This window comes from Anguilla anguilla, chromosome 2 (assembly GCF_013347855.1).
Source record: "Anguilla anguilla isolate fAngAng1 chromosome 2, fAngAng1.pri, whole genome shotgun sequence".
NCBI classification, from domain to species: Eukaryota; Metazoa; Chordata; class Actinopteri; order Anguilliformes; family Anguillidae; genus Anguilla; species Anguilla anguilla.
Genome location: NC_049202.1, coordinates 10,576,968 through 10,596,746, shown reverse-complemented (window position 1 = coordinate 10,596,746; position 19,779 = coordinate 10,576,968). Strand labels below are relative to the sequence as shown.

At 40.1% G+C, this 19,779-nt stretch overlaps 1 protein-coding gene across 1 annotated transcript; it reads right to left on the bottom strand.

Moving 5' to 3' along the window:
- Window positions 1–1,989: 1,989 nt before the first annotated feature.
- On the bottom strand, window positions 1,990–18,572 carry LOC118219722 (choline O-acetyltransferase-like). The gene is made up of 15 exons (XM_035403060.1): window positions 18,301–18,572; window positions 16,993–17,117; window positions 14,974–15,165; window positions 12,152–12,270; window positions 10,720–10,773; window positions 9,761–9,941; window positions 8,685–8,862; window positions 8,172–8,341; window positions 7,864–7,964; window positions 7,423–7,551; window positions 6,960–7,082; window positions 6,326–6,467; window positions 5,732–5,794; window positions 5,268–5,405; window positions 1,990–5,065 (listed from the first exon to the last, which is right to left on the bottom strand). Exons 2-15 carry the CDS (start codon window positions 17,038–17,040, stop codon window positions 4,646–4,648), a joined length of 2,058 nt encoding a protein of 685 aa, XP_035258951.1. The 5' UTR covers window positions 17,041–17,117; window positions 18,301–18,572; the 3' UTR covers window positions 1,990–4,645.
- Between the last annotated feature and the right edge of the window lie 1,207 nt (window positions 18,573–19,779).

Genomic DNA, 19,779 nt, shown 5'->3' with positions numbered 1-19,779 from the left:
TTTGCAGTGACCCTTCCCTCTAAGGGGACAAGTGGACCCAAACCATGCCAGGAAAATGCCCCCACAGCATGACAGAGCCACCGGACCCCCTCACTCTAGGGGTCAGGCATTCAGGCTTACACTGTTCTCTTGGTGTATGCCACACATGCACTTGCCCACTTGTAGAGAATATGGTGAAGGATGACTCATCTGGCCATATCACTTTTTTCCCGCATCTCTGTAGACCAGTGCCTATGGTTTTTGCACCACTGGACTCTCAAATGTCCATTCATCTTTGTAATGAGTGGTCTATGCACTGCAACCCCACTATAGTATCCCTCTCTATGTAGATTTCAATGGACTGTTCACACAATCGGATCACGTCCTGCACTGGCATTCTCAGTCACCTGAGTTGCTCTTCTGTTTTTCCTTATGTATTGCACTAATACACAATCATCACGGACATTTCTAGCCGTATTTATTGATGTCTTTCCCGTAGATCCAAATGCAGATGTCACTTTAGTCACTGTTCCTATTGAAACACTAGCCAGCTGAGAAGTCTTTGTGACTGAAGCTCCTGCCATTCGTGCCCCAATAATGAACCGTCTTTCAGAGTCACTTAGATCTTTTCCTCTTGCCATCTTGATCCAAAATCAAATCGAGGTCAACTGGGCCTGCTCAGCATTTTTATACACGCCACAGAGCATGATAGGATGTTAATTGTTTGTTTCTTTCATACAGTACACCTGTATGAAAGCATCTGCATTTGTTATGTTTCTCCACTCATTTATTCAGGTTTTTCCTTTAATGTGTCGCTCGTCTGTATGTATGTGCAGTAGAATTTCTAAGATATTTTGTGCTATTAAAATTCATTTAGACTCAGCAGCAGTCATTACTTCTCATGGATGCAAGATTAATTTTAAGCCTAATGATAGCTTACATTTAAATTTATGAATGTATTGTCTTAATAAATGTTGTAAATGAGTCAAATGAGTGAATACTGGCAAAGGGGGCTCTTGGGTGCTGTGTTTGTACTGTTATAGAATGCAGTGAGATGCTCTTCTATGAGAGTAAAATTCACACTGTTCTAGTGCCAAATGGCACCTGGAGTCCCACAGAGTGATTTGTGAATTAGGAAGAGACTGCATTTATTGAATGAGGAGGGAAAACAGGAAACATTATTAAGTCATCCACTCCTATATTCCAGGGTCCAGGGTGTGGCCATGGAGTTGTGGCAAGCACATTGCACACATTAGCTGCCTCTAACCGATGAGAATGTCAAATCTGAAATTAATGAATGAGTCATGTCATGACGTGACATGTGACAGGTAGCATGAAATAACAATTTTTTAAAATGAATGTACTGGGTGTGACTTCGGCAACAAAAAAGTATTCTCTATACACCAGTGCACTATATCCAAAAAAAGTGCAAATTTGAGGTAGGACTGAATTGAACAAGGCTAAAATTTTAGATATGTGCGGGAAAGTGAGTTTTCAGCCACATATTTAGTAATGTCTTGTCAGAGACCTATGGTTAATATAAATGAAAAGCATTATGTGCTTATCTAGATAAGAATTCTGTGCACAAACTATAAAACAATTCACACCAGGATTTTCTGTTACTGTGACGGCATCGACTGATTAAACCAAAGGCTGAATCCTGTCACTGTGCATTTGAAGCCTTCATGAGTCTGTTGAGGCTCGGATACCTGGGGTCTGAATGGGTCCGAGTGTGAAATTCGAACTTGTTTCTCGGGGCCTTAGATGTTCTCATGGATCAATAGCCTGACGCTTTGAGATATGAAGGAAGCCTCTCATTGCCAGACAAACGCAGCAGGTTACTTCTGAAATACCCCAGAATACTTGTTTATTGATGAAACCAGGAAGTCCGCTAATTAGCATTTGTCATCCACTTAGAAAGCACTGGAGAAACGCTTTCAGTGGAAACCATTGACGAGGACAAAGCTACTTCCTTGATTCCTTTTAAAGATGCGACACTTCAAGAGAGAGCCAGTTCTTCAACTATTCATAAGCTTTATTTTCAGATAAGATTGATCTTTACATCACAAGATTACAATATACATTTGTACTATACAATTCTTTTTTTATACACATGACAAAACATATCCTGATGAAAATACATTTATGCACCCATGTTGTCCACATTACAAAAATAAATATTATACTATATTTTAAATTTTTCTATGCTCATCATGACTTTATACATAAAATTACTACATACACAAAGGACAATTCAACTGATCTCAAAATAAAATGACAGAAATGAACAGAAATTAAATTAAGTGTCAAGTAGCAGTACTGTTGTAGTTCACTTAAAAGATACATAAAAAGTTCACTTTTATATAAAGTGTCGATTTATCACAAGAAAGGCTTGCATATTTTCCCCAAATTAAAACAATTGAATAGATGTCCCTACATTAGTATTAATTTTCTCCATGCATTTTTTTTCTCCAAAATTTCAGAACATAAACAATTCAGAGTTAATATAATTTAAGGCATAAATGACTTTTGTCATAATTCACATAGGTTAAATTATTTTCCAGTACGACAGATGAATGATATGTATGCCAAAGCAACAGAGAAACATTGGTATTGTATAAACCTATTTAAAGTGCACCATGTATTCATGAAATAACTTAATTGTGCATATAATTCACTCTTAGTATTTTGTAAATAATTAAAGAGACTTGATTTCAGTGTCATGAACATCATGTCTAACACAGCATTGCACATACGACATGATTTTGCAAGTTCACTGGATCTAATCACTGCTTTTCTTAATTCAATTAATATGAAAATGAACATCTTATATTTCTAACACAAGCCTGTCTACATAGATACACTTTTGTGCAGTGCTACACTTCATATTTAAATAGTTCTACTCATAATGTAACATTTTGACAAAGACAACGTGCAGTATATTCCTTCGACTGCTAGACTGAATACATGTGTGGAGGTATGATAGTTTTCATCATGTTCACAAATTTGTGGGAACAAGAATTCTTAAAAAAGAAATGCAGAGTTACCCGGTCCATTTTCACTTTTATGTACTGTATGACGTTATTTTTGCTTTATATATTTTATTGCATAAATAATTTAAAAGATATATTACCTAGCTATGTCTTAGCAGATAAAGGTTCACACATCAAAAAACCCACAATGGGTCAATGGACATATTGCACCTGACTCTTACAGAATACATGTTTGTAGGTCATATAGACCTTTTATTTTTAATTAAATTTCCCTTTTTTATAGTATTGCTACAGCACAATTTCCATAGACATACTAATTTTTCATGACACAAGCTAAAATTGGTAAGTACTCAAACACATATTGAGTCACATAAACTTTCTAATAACAAAACTATAAATGTAACAATCTTGTTCATGAGTTACCATTCATTCACTGTTTTCCCAGTGATTTGCTGTATGTCATCAACGTGGAATTTGACATTCATTTTTGTTAATGACCCACTGGTACCATATTTACAACACTGTGCTACATAAAATACTATTTTTTCTATTGGAGTTAACCTAGAAATTTTTCTCTTTGGCAGCTAAATCTATTTTAACCATGCCAGATTTATTTATTTACTTAACACAATTTACATGTTTGTAAACAATGTTTGAAGCAAAATTTATGATTCATGTTAATGCAAAAGTTTTCTGACCTTAATTTGGCCATGTCAATTGTATTGCACTTTGAACACATAACCATTTGAATGTCAAAATGTATCTATGCAACAACTGATTATATTTGTATAAAATTTGCACAGACAGTGATTTAAAAAATAAACCTTTCACAGAAAATGTAAAGAAGGAAAAAGTCTATGGTAATATTTGTGGATGCTGTACTATGCAGCAAGGGAATTATGCATTCTACAAAAGAAGTAAATTTAAACAATGTTTTGACTGATGAACAGCTGCAGAGATTTTTATTCCACTACATAGTTTAGAAGTATTATTTAAAGTGTTTATTTAAAGATGAACTGCATTCAGGGTGACCTACATAAGATATTTCTAATATCCATTTTTAGGTCTGTGTATTTAGCAAGGTTGATGACAGCACACTGTTCTGTTCTACTTGGATGCTTAGATATGTCCTACCCTGATTTCCAATTAGTAGTCATATGTTGTGTTCCTTACCCAACCAAAGACTGCCACTGACAAAACAAGAGGTTCATGTTGTACAGTATGCTTAAAGATTTTTAATTTGACCTCAACTGCCTTCATTTCCTAACAGAGGCATTTTTTTTCTAATAGTTTGAATTTTAAGATTTAATACTACTGTAAACAAAACAAATTAAGTTCTTTCTGAATGAATTTCATCAGCCATTGCTATGCAGTCTGTTTACTCTTTTCTAGTCCACGATGGCAGTCCGCCAAAGTACCATAATCCTCCATAATGAGCGTGTAGCTGGCTAGATAAATATTCTTGTATTTGTATATTTCATTTAAAATATTCTCACTATATTTGCATCCGTGAGTGAAAAATATTCTACATTTAGCAAATGTAATTAAATTTTGAATCTTCGCGAAACGCCAATAAAAAGCACATACATCTACATGACGAGTCCCCTGTCACAGCGCAGTGCTTGTGACTGAGAAGGGTCAGGAGAGTCCGCTGTTTGACGAGCTCTCCTCGATTATGGCTTATTTCCGTTTCTCACCAGCTCAACGGCCCCTTCCTTCTGGTTGGTGGGCTTAGCGGCCCCTTCCTTCTGATTGGTGGGCTTGGTGGCCCCTTCTTTCTGGTTGGTGGGCTTGGCGGCCCCTTCCTTCTGGTTGGTGGGCTTGGCGGCCCCTTCCTTCTGATTGGTGGGCTTGGCGGCCCCTTCCTTCTGATTGGTGGGCTTGGCTGCGGCACTGCACCTATTGCACAGATCCCTCATCTCCAGCAGGCAGCCCTCCAGCGCCTCCGTGAACACGGCCGAGCACGTCTCTGTGCTCTCCCGGAAACTGGACACGCAGAAGACGATGTGGTCCGGCTGGGGGTTGTAGCAGGCACCGTAGCCATTGGGAACCACGGGCCCATAGCAACAGAACATCTCCACAGTGGTGGGTACCTGTGTGGAGATTTAGCGGGGAAGGGGAGGGGTGTGGTTTCTGAAATCTATCTGTTCAAGATTTCCCCGGTCAATCTAGATTGGATTGCAGATTGCTTAGAATGCAGAGCTTTCGGTACTAAACACAACAGTCTTTCTTATCGAGTCCTTATTAATAATGATGTTTTTTATGGTTATTAAAATCTATAGACTGTTTTCTTACCTGGCTTGTGGACAGAATGAACTGGTTACTGCTCAGGTACGTTTCATCAGTGAAGATCTCTGGTTTTTCCATTTTCAGTTCCTGTGCGATCTCTCGCAGTCCCAATAAATGATTGTCTATTGCCATCCCTGTGATTGCCTATAAGATTAATTAATAGACATATGTCATTTCTGTCTTTGGAACTGAAGCAGAAATAAAACCCAAATATATGCTTCTTCTGTGTTGTTGAATTCTAACCTGATAATATAATTTAACATAATTTACAAGAGTTGTTCTTATGAGTAATAGTTGTTCTATGAGAGTTGAGTTCCAAGTTTAAATGTTACTTAAATGTCAAATCGTGTCATCTTAATAAATATAGCTAATCTGAAATTCAATGAATTATATATACACACACACACATCCCCGAACACAGAGACACATACATTCATATGTATTAAATTTTGAAATAATGAAATACTTACTAGAACAGTGTAATTGGTCTGGGCATTTATAGCGTCCCACAGTCGTTTCATCTTCTCAGCATCCTAGAAAGGCAAATCCAAACCCATTTCAAACAGATGAGCCAGTGTAGCACGTGCTATAACCAAATACACAAAACACAACCTTTCTGCACATTCCATGCAAATTAGAGGTTATAGGAATTCATAAGAGTGAGTATGAACATGTGTGTGCATGTATGTATTTAGGGCATATATGTGTCCCTATCAGACCTGGGTCAAATACGCATTTGTTTTGGATTCAAATACTTTTCTACACTTTACTGATCTTGTCCGGTGTATTGGAACCAATGAAATACTCTCAAAAAGTTCAAACCCTGCCTCTTCTGGTCATACTGGCAGGCTCAGTGACACCAGGCAAGATCAACTGAGCACAGAAAAGTATTTGAATCCAAAACAAATACGTATTTGACCCAGGTCTGGTCCATGTATGTGCCCAGTGCAGAGTCATAGAGAGGCTGGGAGATGGCTCTGTGCTCCATTTCCCAGACTCCAAACTGCAGAGTGGATAGCGTTAGGGGAGATTTGCGGTAATTGGGAGTAAGAAAAATGGCGCACGGGCACAGAGGACTTCTCATCCGTCATCGATCTCACAAAGGCCAGGGCCTCCGCCGTGGCGGAGCGGATGTTGTCCACCCGCCCTTCTCGGAAACGGCGGATGGAAGCGCTCTCGTACGTCGACACAGCCCGTCCATTACACCTGATCGGCCGAGTTGAAGAGACAAGCACAGTTTCCGCCTCACGTTAACACTGATGTATTCTGAGTTGTTATTCATTTGTATCCACACACATGGCTTTTCAAATTACCCAATATAAATACTGTCAAAATGCAGCCAGGGCATACAGTACAATTCCTTGGAGGCCTTTTGACATTTCACTGCAATTGATCACACAGATAAAGGAATTACAGTACAAACTGGATTTTATCACAAAGACACTAGATATATTGTACTTACTGTACACAATGCTACATACACTTTCTTTTACTCCTGATCTGATTGTTATTACTTATATAAAATGTTTGATTTTGTAATAGTGAAAGAGAACTGAACTATTTTCTGCTGAATTATATAATTAAGTGAAGACATGGTTTGTATAAACCATCTAAATTTCCTGTTTACTTTGCCTGTTCCATTAAAAGCAACAAACATTAAGAGTTTAGTTCAGAAAAGTTTTGTTACCAAATTCTTACCTGTAAAATGCAAACTGAAGCGCGACTTGTATGTATGCATCTGGACTCATTTTCTGTTTTTTGATGAATTCCTTTCCATAAATTTTGAACTTGTGAGCATCCATGTCCAGATTTCTTACCGACCTGAATGATTGGAAACATCACATTGTTGTTGAGATTTTCAAATAATCTTTGAATTCATGTTTGGGTAATCAAATTCCATTTCCAAAAGGTGGTACAGCTAATATAATTAAAGATTTTTTGTGAAGAAATATTGGATAATTCCCGATACAAAAACAAGGCTTGTCATTTGTTATTCTTTTTCAACGTTTAAAGAATGTAAGCTTATTGTGCAATCTGTCAACTGTATCAAACATGGCAGTTTACAAAACAGCTGGGACGGAACGCTTGGCAGTGTTTTAAATTTTTTAAACGAGCTGTCGCGTAGTGAAACAGTGCCAGGGGAAGGTCCTAATGCACTTGCCTTTCGAGTCTGTCTGCCGACGATGCCAGGAACCCCTGGACTTCGGGGGAACATTTCCAGTGGAGTCTCCGGGGGGCAGGAAGCTCGCTGACGCTGGCCGCCCTCACCAGCTTGGAGGGACTTCCTTTCCTGTAGAGAACATGGCCACAGGTTCTGTGCTGCCTTCTGCTACTACTGCGCGATCCACAGCCTCTTCTAGCGGCAGCGCAGCCGGGAGCGTGCGATAGCCCTAATGATTTGTGTGCTTTGATACTTTTTTTTATTTTTTACAAATCAATAACTTGCGGCGTTCCACATTCTGTTTTGCTGCTCTAATCATCCGTTGGTGCGCGGTACCGGCTCATCTTTCATTGTACGGGTTCACTGATCTGTCATTAAAACTGTATCTAAAAAAAGGCAGTGTCAGGGAAAGAATTGTACGTGTATTGTGGGGGTGCTTACATGTATTTAAGAAGATACTCTGAGCACTGCACGAGAACGATTCCTTCGAAGGGAGAGTGTTCGCACACCACGCCACAGACGCCATCTGCCCCTATAACAAACTGAGATGGAAATCGTCTAAATTTCACTTTCAATTCAATTGACAAACGCAGGATTCATTTTCGTTGCTGGCAAATGTATACAGCACAAAATATAGAAACAGTAGCCTATTTCTCCATTTAAATTACAAAATGCTTTGTATATAAGCTGAGTAGCAGACACAGCTGCACCCAAGTTCTGATTTTCTTTTCTTTCTTTTTTTTTTTTACCTGCATGGGCTTGTCGTACCAGCGGTTAGCGCCGTTTTTGTTGTGACCGCCGCCGTGGAGCATTTGCAAGGCTCTATTAGTGTCAGTTGGCTCCACTCCGCTGGGATCGTCCAGACAAACCAGACACAGGCACCTCTCTATCGCATCCAGAGAGTCTCTGTTTGTTGAATCTGAAGACAAAAGAAAACCTTTGTAAGTAGGATTGGTTTGAAAAATACACCCCATTCCGGCGAATGTCACATTTGCAATTTATATGCGCCTTTAATAGTGAGAAGGCAAAGGCTGCTTAAAGTAGATGGCAGTGAGCACCCGCAAAAAAACAAAACAAAATAAATAAATAAATAAATAAATAAATTTAAAAAAACAAGAAGAACCTCCTTATGTTTATTGTCGATATAATATGGTTACTGGTCCATTTCTTACAGCATTTGAATGGTAGCGTAATTATGTGCATAGCTTACAGGAGAGTGGAGTTAGCCTTGAAAATGTTCAGCCATTGTTAAAATGTCGAACCTTTCATCAGCGCGCTCCGGGCCTCGGCCCACTGCGTTCTGCCGTCTGACGTCAGCAGGCCAATGGGAGGTAGCCGCTCCTCCGCGTTGGCCGCCATTTTCACGATTTTCTCCAGTTGTGTGAAGAGGTCTCTCTCGTTGAGCCGGCGGAAGTTTATGACGACGTCCAAAACGAAGAACTGGAACAGAAGTAGAACCAGGAGTGAAAGTATATAGGGTTAGCTGAAATTCCTTTTGTTTTCATGCGTCAGTATCAAAGTAGCCTACTGCTGGAGACATACAAACATTGCAATGATAGAAACAGCTCTTCATTACCCTTTGACCACATCGTTTTAGTTATGAATACATATATTGATAGTAATTTGGTGGTAAAATGTAACTCATAACTTACTGTATAGGATAATGTGCTTGTTGTGATGCTATACTTTACGTAGGCCATTAGTGTAACCACAGTACCCAGCCAATGGAAATATTGTTTCTCTAGGTTATTTTAATGTAATTGATTGGAATAGCTACCATGAGGAGGTCAGTTGCACAGTTAACCACGGTGCTTGGATAATGAAAGTGCATTTAATGAGCGAGGCACGAGAGGCAAATGCATCAACGTCATTGTCCTGCTTCAAAATAATGCCATTGCGCCGATCAATTGTTCTCGTGGGTTTTTAGAGGAGCTTTCAGAGAAACTGGCAGATTCAATCTCCAGTAATTTAGTTACACGTCTGCATCTCCCCAGGGGGTGGCCTTGCAGGGCATGGATTGCTTGCCCTTGGAAGGTTTTCCAGGTGAGGTCTCGGTCTCCATTTTTGTTTGTCCCTAATGCGGCGTAATGGGGAAACGTGACATAGTTGCCTGACATGTGACATAGACTTCGGCCAGCAGCAGCAACCTTTCCGTTACTTATTTCTTAGATAAACAAACTTAAAATACTTGCTATGCTATGCTATAAGTTTTTCTGCACTGGTTGCTAATCCTGAACATTTTGCATTGCACCAGTGCTACTAGTACCACTACAGTTGCATTGCAGCAGTGTGTATGGAAGAGAATAAGGCGGCGGCAGCTCGTGCTGTGTTTCCAGACCTGGTTCTTACAGGCCACGATGATGTGCTCCGGCTCTGGCATCACACTGCTCTTCTGGGCCACTAGTGTGTCCTTCTTAGGCCCGGGCAGGCGGTAGGAGGAGAAGAGCCTGTAGTACTGCTCCATGCAGAGAGGCGTGCCAGCCAGCTGGCCCCGAGCGTACTCCACAGGCAGGGCCCGCCTGCCACACACATGCACACATACACACACATGCATGCACATGTACATGCACACACACAAACACACACACACACATGTGCGCACACACACACCCACACACACATACACACACGCGCACACACATACACACATACACAAGCATACACACACACGCACGCACACACACACACATACGCAGAAACACACAGGCACACACATGCACACCCACACAGGAACACACTTCAAATTACAAGTCTTGACACTTTATTCAATTCAACTGAATTATTATCTGTTTTGCTTCAAAATTTGCTCTGAATCAAACATGCATCTGCATTTGGAAGCCACATGTCAAGAATAACATGCAACAAGCAACTTCATGCTCCAGAATACAATGCCCTAAACCTGATTTATTTCAGTCATACAATACAATTCCCAAACCCGAGTTATTTTTTTTAAGTCAAACCCCTAATTTTGAAAGCCTGAAGTCAACTATAAAGCATGCATGTCCTATTACTGCACTGTCCTAAGTCAGTTTCGCAGGGCTGTGCACAAGCACTATTGCAGTTTCTTGATTGACCAAAGGTGTCGCTAATGAGCAAAGAAAGAGGATTGACCCCATTTACACTCCCTGAGTGCCGCTATGACTATTTGTTTATTTTCCCCATGAGACATCCTACCGCAGTTATCCCTGATGCAGTGCAGATTACATATGGACTGTAGAAGGGACTCCTCTACTCCACGCGACTATGGCCTAATTGTTAGCCACGGGAAAGATTGTGGAAACACATGATGAAGCATACCCGTCAAGAAGAGCCTTGTACTCCAGAACTCCAGAGATTAGATGAGCAGCAAATCTGAGAAAATGGAAATCAACAAATTAATTTACAAAAATGTATATACACTGAATCGTTTACCCAATTAGTCAAATATATAGAGGTCTGTTTTTATATATAGTTGTAAGCGTTTGAATGGTATTACTGATAATACTGGTGAACAATATTTGGACTGTGTGGTTTCTATTTAAAGAAATAAGTCAGTAAATCAGTTTATTCAACTGGGAATAAACATTCAGTAAACAGTATGTATAAGGGAGAGCCCAGCACATGCAAATGGGGTGTGCCTTAATTGATAATGTTGGGAAAGGTAATTACATAAATGGATAATGTACCCAGCCTGTCCTAGCTCGGTTCTAACTACATTAAACGAGATGTCAGTTGAATGCACGGTCTGGTGGGCATTCAGCTGTAAAGGCAGCACCCATAGCTGATATAAGTATTGTTCCTTCGGGAGCAGTAGCTATGGGGTGAAGATGTGCTCGCATTTAACCCCCAGCGAGTTAGGACCCCGTGCAAGCATCTCCCCGGCCTGTTCGCATCCACGCTCTGCCAGCCATCAAGCCGCCTGCCCGTGTGACACATCGGAGCCCCCTCCTCCTTACGCCTGTCTGTCTTTCAGAGTTGAAAGGGTAATTAGGTTTGTGGGTGGGGGGGGGGGGGGGGGGGCTGGTAGCAGGTTGCGGAGATACGCATCAGCTGGATGTGTCACTGCGAGGGAGAGTGGTTCTAGTTACGCAGAACACAGGCGCATCAGCCCTCGTGCCTTATCAAATTCATCTGGCCTCCCCCTCTGCATGCAGCGTGATCAATGTAAAGGGGAGTGGGAGGGCAGTACCTCTCAGCTGGCATTAACCAAGCTATACGTCTCCAATGGGCGCCGGGCTCTGTGGGTCTTAATCTAATAGCGGCTTCTGCCAGTATATTAAGCGTTGCTCTCAGTGCACTGGAAGTGTTGACTTTGTGTTCCGTGAAGTGACAAAAGCTAATGGAGAATGACTGTGTTTATGGTCTAGTAGGAATACAAAGCATATTAAGGCGCACTGCATTTGATAATGGCAGAGATTTACAGCTTGAGCTGTGTGACGGCTGTATTCTCTCAGCATTTCTATCTCCACTACATCTGAATTATGCTTACAAATAGAATAGAACTGAATCGAATACTTGTTTTCAAATATTACACTACATTGATGTTCCTCCAACTCACTGATGATACATAAGCATATCAAAATAAAATATACTCTGTTTATGATCTGATGAAGTGCAGTCCATTATAGACACATACCTGCCACATCACTGAGTGAGTTGGAGCTGGGAGTTAATAATATAGTGCATAAGACGGATGTTCATCCCTTTGTATGTCGTAGTTCTGAATCAGTATAATGCTGAGTGTATGCACCTGAGAGTATCACTGCGATCTCGAAAGCTCTGTTTTGGGAAGACCATGACCGGGCTGGAGTTGACAGGAAGTGCCAGTCTGTTGTTCAGGTACATGTCTTCCAGCCAGTAGTCATACACCTTGAGTTGTATATAGAGAAAAAAAGAACACGTTGTCACAATGTTTTACAAACCTGACACCTTGAAATGGCTCTGCGCCGTTCTGTTTCCATGACGGCGTCAGCTATGTCAAAATAAGTTCCGAGTCGTGAGCGCGGTTCATTAGAAGGGAGGATGGAAGTCACTCGTTTGAGATGTGGCCTTGAAGGCAGCAGAGTGGGAAAGGCTGTCAGTACAGGGAAAGAGAGGGGGGGGAGAAAGAGAGGGAGAGAGAGAGAAGGAGGGAGAGATGGAAGGAGAGGGGGAAGAGAGAGAGAAGGAGGGAGAGAGAGAGGGGGGAGAGGAAGAGAGAAGGAGGGAGAGAGGGAAGTAGAGGGGGAAGAGAGAGAAGGAGGGAGAGGAAGAGAGAAGGAGGGAGAGAGGGAGGGAGAGAGTGGGGGAGAGAGGGAGATAGCGAAGGGAGAGAGAAAAAGAGAGTGAGGGAGGAAACGTGGCTTCGGAGTGGGAGTTTGATAGATCTGGCCGCACTAGATTAATCCTCAGCCGACTGATCACATTTCCCGCCTGATGGATTGAGCTCTCTGAAAGCAAATGAAACACATGATGGATCTGCAGCTCCGGCACGGGTTCTCCTCTTCTCCGTTTCCCCTTTTATAAATGGTTTACATGCATTGTGTCATCCAAGGATATCCGTGCCCTCAATCAATGAGATGCTCCACAGTAGGGGCTGTAAAGCATCTCCCAGTAATAAAAAACAGGGGCTAATTGATCCCGCAGATCAAGTGATGGATGGATCTCATTGATAGAGGTAATTCATTAACGAATCGTAAACATGCTACTTAATGTTAATTTGCCGCACACGGCAAGCACCAAGGCTACTTCTGATCGCAAAGTGAGCACACTTTATTAGAACAGATAACCGCTCGCATACAAATGCCCAATTTGTGCACACTCAAGTACCATCCATTCATGAGCAGCACATATGAATTGGTATCTCATTTATTCTAATCTCAAAGGGCTGACCTTTTGCGTAACTTCTCTGAAAATTCTATGTTCTTCTTTGTATTACAGTGTCATGTTTGAAGGTAAATCTTGAAACGGAAGGAAATGGCCTCTGTATTTTCTGTATTCATTTTTGGACGCTGTTGCAGCACCTCCCTTCTAATGCATAAGTATTAGATGAATTGGCTCCCTATTTCACATGTAGTGGGCCAGTTTTTAATTGCCGTATGAACCTTCAAAGCACGCATTCATTTTTAAGTGGTGGTCTTGAACCTTTCCAGATGTATCTTTTACTGAAGTGATAATATTTTTAAAGATGTTAGCTGAGACCCAATGACATCCCGGCTGAGAGCACATTATAAAATTGGCCACACCCCTTCTCAAAATGCACTGTAACATTATAATGTATTCATAATTCATAAAAGATTGGCTGTATGTTTTTAAAGAATGATCAATGACAAGATTGGCACATATAATTTTACTGGCACATATATTCATAAAGAGAAGAACAAATGGAGCCAGTGTATTCAGTGTATTGAGAGCACAGTGTGCATGTCGGATAGTAAGAATACATTTCATAAAACCAGAAACCATTTACTTCTGTTTTAATTAAAAGCATTAAAATATATTTCACTGTAGAGTCTTCCCTTACAAGTCAGAAGATTTATAGTAGTCTAAATATACAAATAATATTCACTGGACAAATAAATGCACACCCCAGCATTCCTGTTTAAATCAGAGTATTTAAAATAATTCAAATATAGATAGGACCGGGGATAGACAGGAGCAGAGGGCACTGCTCTATCTGGGGCCTTGGTCACTGTAGCACCATGGGAGTGCTTTGGCAGCCTTGGACCATGCTGCAGGACCATAGACAGCGCCACCCCCTCTCACATGCATCGGAGCGGATGTAGCACGTCGCTAATCATGGCAGCTGAAATGAATTGACCTCTTTTCCGGAAAACTGAAATGAAGGCCTTTGGCTCTTTGTTAATTTATAGTAGAACCAATTACGTTTTTGGGTTTCCTGCAGCTCAGGATTGTTTAACTTGTTTTGTTTCAGATTGGCATTTAATGTCCTGTCGTTAATAATGGTCTGACAGCTTTGTTTGTTGGTTATGTGTTTTGCTTTGCCTGTCTGTTAGGTTGTTACCGTAAAGCTGCTGTTGTTGCCTGATCTCTTTGGCTGATCCTGTTCCTCCTTTCAATGGTCCACAGAGTGACCACACCTAACATGCTGTGACCATAATTCACATTGTGAGAAAAATATTCAGAATATGGCAATATTCTCTGTGCGGAGTTTATTTATGAGAAGGGTCATATATTTCTTAAAAGAAGTATGTTTACCGTGTAAGCTGTCATGTGAACAAGCCTGTGTACCATAAAGCACTAGATCTGAAACTTCCGTTCATAAAGTTCGGTTTTTTGATATTTCAGTTTTTTTGTGCATGTTTTTGATTGGCCCAGAAAAGATCAGTTTCTGAGAACTTGCTGGCATCATAATGGCTACATATAGGGCATTTTGGGATTTGTGGCATAAAGCAAGAAAAATACAAATACAATTCACCTAACTCCAAAGCAGGCAGTACTGTCACTTGAATCTTGACAAGGGTTCCATCAACCTATAGCACCATTTCAGTGATGAATGCAGTATGGGGTGAAATGTTCTCCTCATGTCTAATGAAAGCTGTTTGGTGAGGCATGCTCATTACTGTAGTTTACCCAGTTGTCGGTTTTGTCTCTCCTCTCTTGCAGCTTCTTCTGGAGGAGTTCCCCAACGCCTCCGGCAGCGCCAAACTTCTCCACGATGGCTTTGGTCTTCCTGAACTGCTCCTTGCTCACCAGGTGTTCCATGCATTTCAGGTACGTGTCCAGGGTCTGCTGTAAAGGTGGGACTGGAAGCTTGGGCAAGACCTAACCAAAAAGAGAGAGCAAGTGCAGCAAAACATGCTAAAATTCACACTACAAAAACAGAACCAAGATACATGACATTGTCCAGGGCTTTCTTGTGTCATGGTCTTATGTCATTAATCTATGAATTCACTATCATTTTTAACAAGCTCTCTATTATGTTTGCATTCTTCAAACCGTGCTTAATTATTGATGAAAGTTGCTTGAAGACACATAAAGAATGAACCCCAAAGCCTCTTGGGAGAAATATTACTTTCATTGCTTCACAATATGCTAGTTTCACAGAATAAAATGCAAATTAGGATTGTGCCAAATAAATATCTTTGCAGAGACTTCTTGGAATAACACTTATTATCATTTCCTTATTTCTAACAGTGATGTTGAGCAAAAATAAATTCATTTTTAAAGTACCACCATACAGCTCACTGTATGCCAGATTTTCTAATAAAAACACTGTTTTCCGCATGTCTGTGTGTGAATGGGCACATTATCCATAGTCAGTTGGTGCTGAATTATCCCTGCGTGCAGTAAGTGAATTTTCCCTGATGAGGCTCCAGTGGGGACATGCAGTAACATGGACATGTGCTTGAATCTGAACCGAGCCCTCGGCCAACACTACCTGTTTGCAGAAAGCTTTTGAAATCAACTATTTTAGTCAAATCTTAAGAAATTGGAACTAAAGTGTAACAGGATTTTAAGTTTTGTGTAATCAAGCTTCAATCACCTCTGTGTTAAACTGGTGGGGTCAAATCAAGAAAGAGAGCTTTTGAGTTTGATCAGTAAAATAATGTACTTCTTAACTAATATGGATGAAGCTCAGATTGGACATCTTTCAATGACGGCATAATTTGAAATTCTGTATATGCAAATCTCTAGATCAAGTATGCACATGCTCATTGTGCACCAACTTTGTATTCCAGGAAATACAGGCAGTGACACCTAGCACATCACTGCTTTTTGGTTGTTGCAGCACTGTCAGTACAACCCCCCTCTCCCTCTCCAGCCATTTTGCACACTATGGGTGGAGAATATTGTCTAATGATTTCAATCAGTTGAAAGTATATCTGTAGTTGATTTCTAGTGTATTTATTTTGGATGCCAGAGAATGCAGAGCCCATGTTGGAGCCCACACTTAAACACCACCCACATATACAAATAATGATTGTGTTCTTTTATTTAATAAAAAAAATGGTGACATTCAAAAAAGTCACATCCAGCTGTGCCTCTCTCTCTCTGACTCTCTCTCTCTCTTTCTCTCTCTCTCTCTCTCTCTCTCTCTCTCTCTGTCTCTGTCTCTCTGTTGAGGTGTAGAAAGTATTAATACTGATACACCAAATGTATTCCCTGATACTGAATAAAGTTCTTCTGGTGTGTAGCCAATGAGTAGCCCCTGCCATCATACATCTTTATACCTAGCTATTTGCTTATAGGCCTCTCTGACAAAGAATTACCTCTGCCTATCTATGAAAACGACATAAAAATCAATATTTTAAAAAGTAATAGCATTATGAAAGGTTGGAAGACAGCATTGAGTGACCAGTTAAATTATAATATATATTTGCTGATTTGATACTGAGTACTGTATAGTGAGCACGAAAATACAGCTTCATCATTAACAATTTGCTTATCTATGTGCTCGTGTGCTTTCCACATATCACCTATACATATGTTGCATTTAAATTGACTTAAATAGTCCAGTTAAACGTACATCGTCATATAGGGTATGAATAATATAATCCATAGTACAATGAGCTATTAAGTAGATTATTCAATGCTCTTCAATACAGCAATAGTGTTCAATGGAAAAAAGTTACGGAACATCATATTTACCGTGTTTTCTTTGGAGCCTTTGGGTTGTTCTCGCTGTAGGACAGGCATCTTTGTCTCTGCGAAGTCTCTTCCGGTGGTGAAATGCTCGAACCGTCTGAGGTCGTGATGGGTGCGCTCCGCTCTCTCTGTTCAATGATTTTAATAAAAACTAATTTCATACAAACACATGCATCGCACATGCCATCAACTGCATTGTGGTTTCTAGGAAATAATATTCTATGAAAAATGAGACAAAGATTTCAATCTGGCCCTTTCACAGTCCAGTATTAATCCTAGAGTTGATATAACACTGAGCATTTTACTGTGTACTTGCATGTTCTGTCCGAGTGCACGATAGCCCTATAACATAGTCGGTAGATTGCCAATCAGTTAAAAACTTCGAATATGTATTCACGAGTGGACAAATCTGGACACCATGTTGGCTAGAAAACTGAAGCTTTTTGGTGTTGTGTGAGTATTGCTGGTGAGTTAATATGTTATGGGTTCATTGCTAGTGAGTTAATATGTTAGGACGTATTTAAAATGTTTCAATGGGTCTGGAGATAATCGGAGTGGGCGTGGTCCGCATTATAACAAAACCAGATTCAGAAAAGCACGTGGTAAATATATCGAAACGATAACGATAGCCTACTTCTCAAGGGTAAAGCAGCTATCACTTATTATACAGCAAAGCTATGTCTGCTGTTGTAATTAAATAACTCAAGAAAAAAAAATATACACACACACACACACACACACACACATATATATATATATATATATATATATATATATATATATATATTCTTTATTTACGAAAAAAATATCGACAGCAGTACCCGACTATTCCTAACAAGTACCATTGTTCAGCCAGCAGAATACCTTTTAAACCCCAATACATTGGGCATAATTATAAATTCACTAAACATAAACAAGTACTTTTTTCTTGATTAAATTGTTGTTGTTTATTGTTGTATCTGTTCTGCTGTTCTGTGTACGTAGCTGAATAAACAAGAGAATCCCGGTTTAGCAGGCAGAGGTTATAGTGTGAGGCTTTTTAAATGTATATGCAATTCAAATTTTAAAAGTTAAGAAACGAGCACTTACTTGTTAGTGATCGTTTTCCTATGTTTAAGTGTTTTCTCGTGAAAGTTTGCATTCCGATACAAACACTCCCTGGCTCCTGTACGCGGACTTTGTTTGACTGAGTCCTCAGGCAGCATAGGCTACTCTGTTCGACTTTTCCACAATATAATTATATATTTTATAACATTATATATTTTAAAAACGGAGAGTCGTACGTTATAATACATTAATAGAGTTGCTTACCTGTGGGGTAGGTGTTCTGGAGACTCTTCAAAAGGTCGCAAAATTGGACTCAGCCGCATTGTCTCTTCCGTCCATGCTTGTGCGCGCTCGACAAAAGATTCCACATTGACAGCTGTTCCAGTCCGGTCCCTTCCTCAGCATCCTTGCTTTGCCCCCATCAGTGGTGCGGAGTTCTTCAGCGAGCTCAACAAAGATGCTTGTAGGTGTAATTCGCTACCTACCCCTGCAGGCAGGAAACTCCTCCCATCGAGATTCATTCGTGGAAGTCTTTATTTGACAGCTTGGACTTCCAGCCCTCCTCAGATTGAGAGTATGAAAATAGTCTGTGGAAGCTCTTGAAATTCTAGATGGCTGAAAACGAGCTTGTGGAGTGTATTCCTAATGTGCGTTGGCACCCGGTACACTGTCCGTGAAACTTACGGTGAAAAAAGCAACATGTGTGATTGTTTTGTTTCCTAATAAATTCTGTACGTTGTATTGGTTTGTTTTATGGTAAGAACAAAATACTAATACAGCCTATCTGGCTTTTAGAAATGTTACCAACAATTTATTATGCCCACAAAGTCGTATAGCACGAGTTACCGTGAAGCAGCCGCGATGCCATAAAGGATTTGGATTGTTGTTAGCCGAGTAGGTGCATATGTTGTGTTATAAATCTGTTATAAATTGCTAAACCATTCGCTGACATGACGGAGGCAATTATTAAATTTTTCTTCGAAATCGCATTATTTCTGAGAGTAATGTGTAATTAATAAATTTGGTCCGTTGGCTCAGTCGGACTTTAATTTGCGTCAATTTGGTTTATACGAGTATGAAGTCATGGAAGTCATTTCCATGGTTAAACTGTTTAAAACTCGATTTGTCCCACGGGAGATTTTTTCTTATGTTTATGGTCGACATGCAATTTGTTATTCTTAATGTCTTAAAACGACATTCAGCCGGTGGCATCTTTGTCATATTGGGAAAATGACGACTTTGGTGAGTTGGTTGAATCAAATTGAATAAGTGTACTACATTATTATTGATGTAATACATACACCTTGATTGGTAAGTGATTAAGTATGAATACTATAGGCTATGAATGTACTTACCTGTGGCTGGTGGTTCCGCTTGGATACTGTCACTGGTTTTCTTAAATTTTACGGTGTGTGTGTGTGTGCGTGCGTCTCTGCGTGTGTGTGTTAATTAAAGGGGGAGGGGGATGGGTGTATTGTGTGTGCCCGCGGAGCTTGCATGAGTGTGTATATGCACATGTTTAACTGCAACGTAATGTGAACATATTTATCATACACATTTTCAGTTAGTTTAATTGGAATGTAACTTCGTATGTGTTTTCATTCCCGGACTATCAAATATTACACTTTAAAAGAATGCATTTATTTCATGCATTATATAATGCGCATTTAAATGCTTATACAATCAAATGTTTTCTTTCTGAAACGTGAAAATAAATTCAGACAATTGTTATGCAAGTAAGAA

Coding starts and splice junctions, on each gene's coding strand:
- LOC118219722 (XM_035403060.1), bottom strand. CDS start 17,040: ATGCCTGTCCTACAGCGAGAACAACCCAAAGGCTCCAAAGAAAACACG. Junction 8,863..9,760: donor TCGTGGCCTGTAAGAACCAG/GTCTGGAAACAC, acceptor CTTCTGTTCCAG/TTCTTCGTTTTGGACGTCGT. Junction 5,795..6,325: donor ATGAGAAGTCCTCTGTGCCC/GTGCGCCATTTT, acceptor TTGCCTTTCTAG/GATGCTGAGAAGATGAAACG.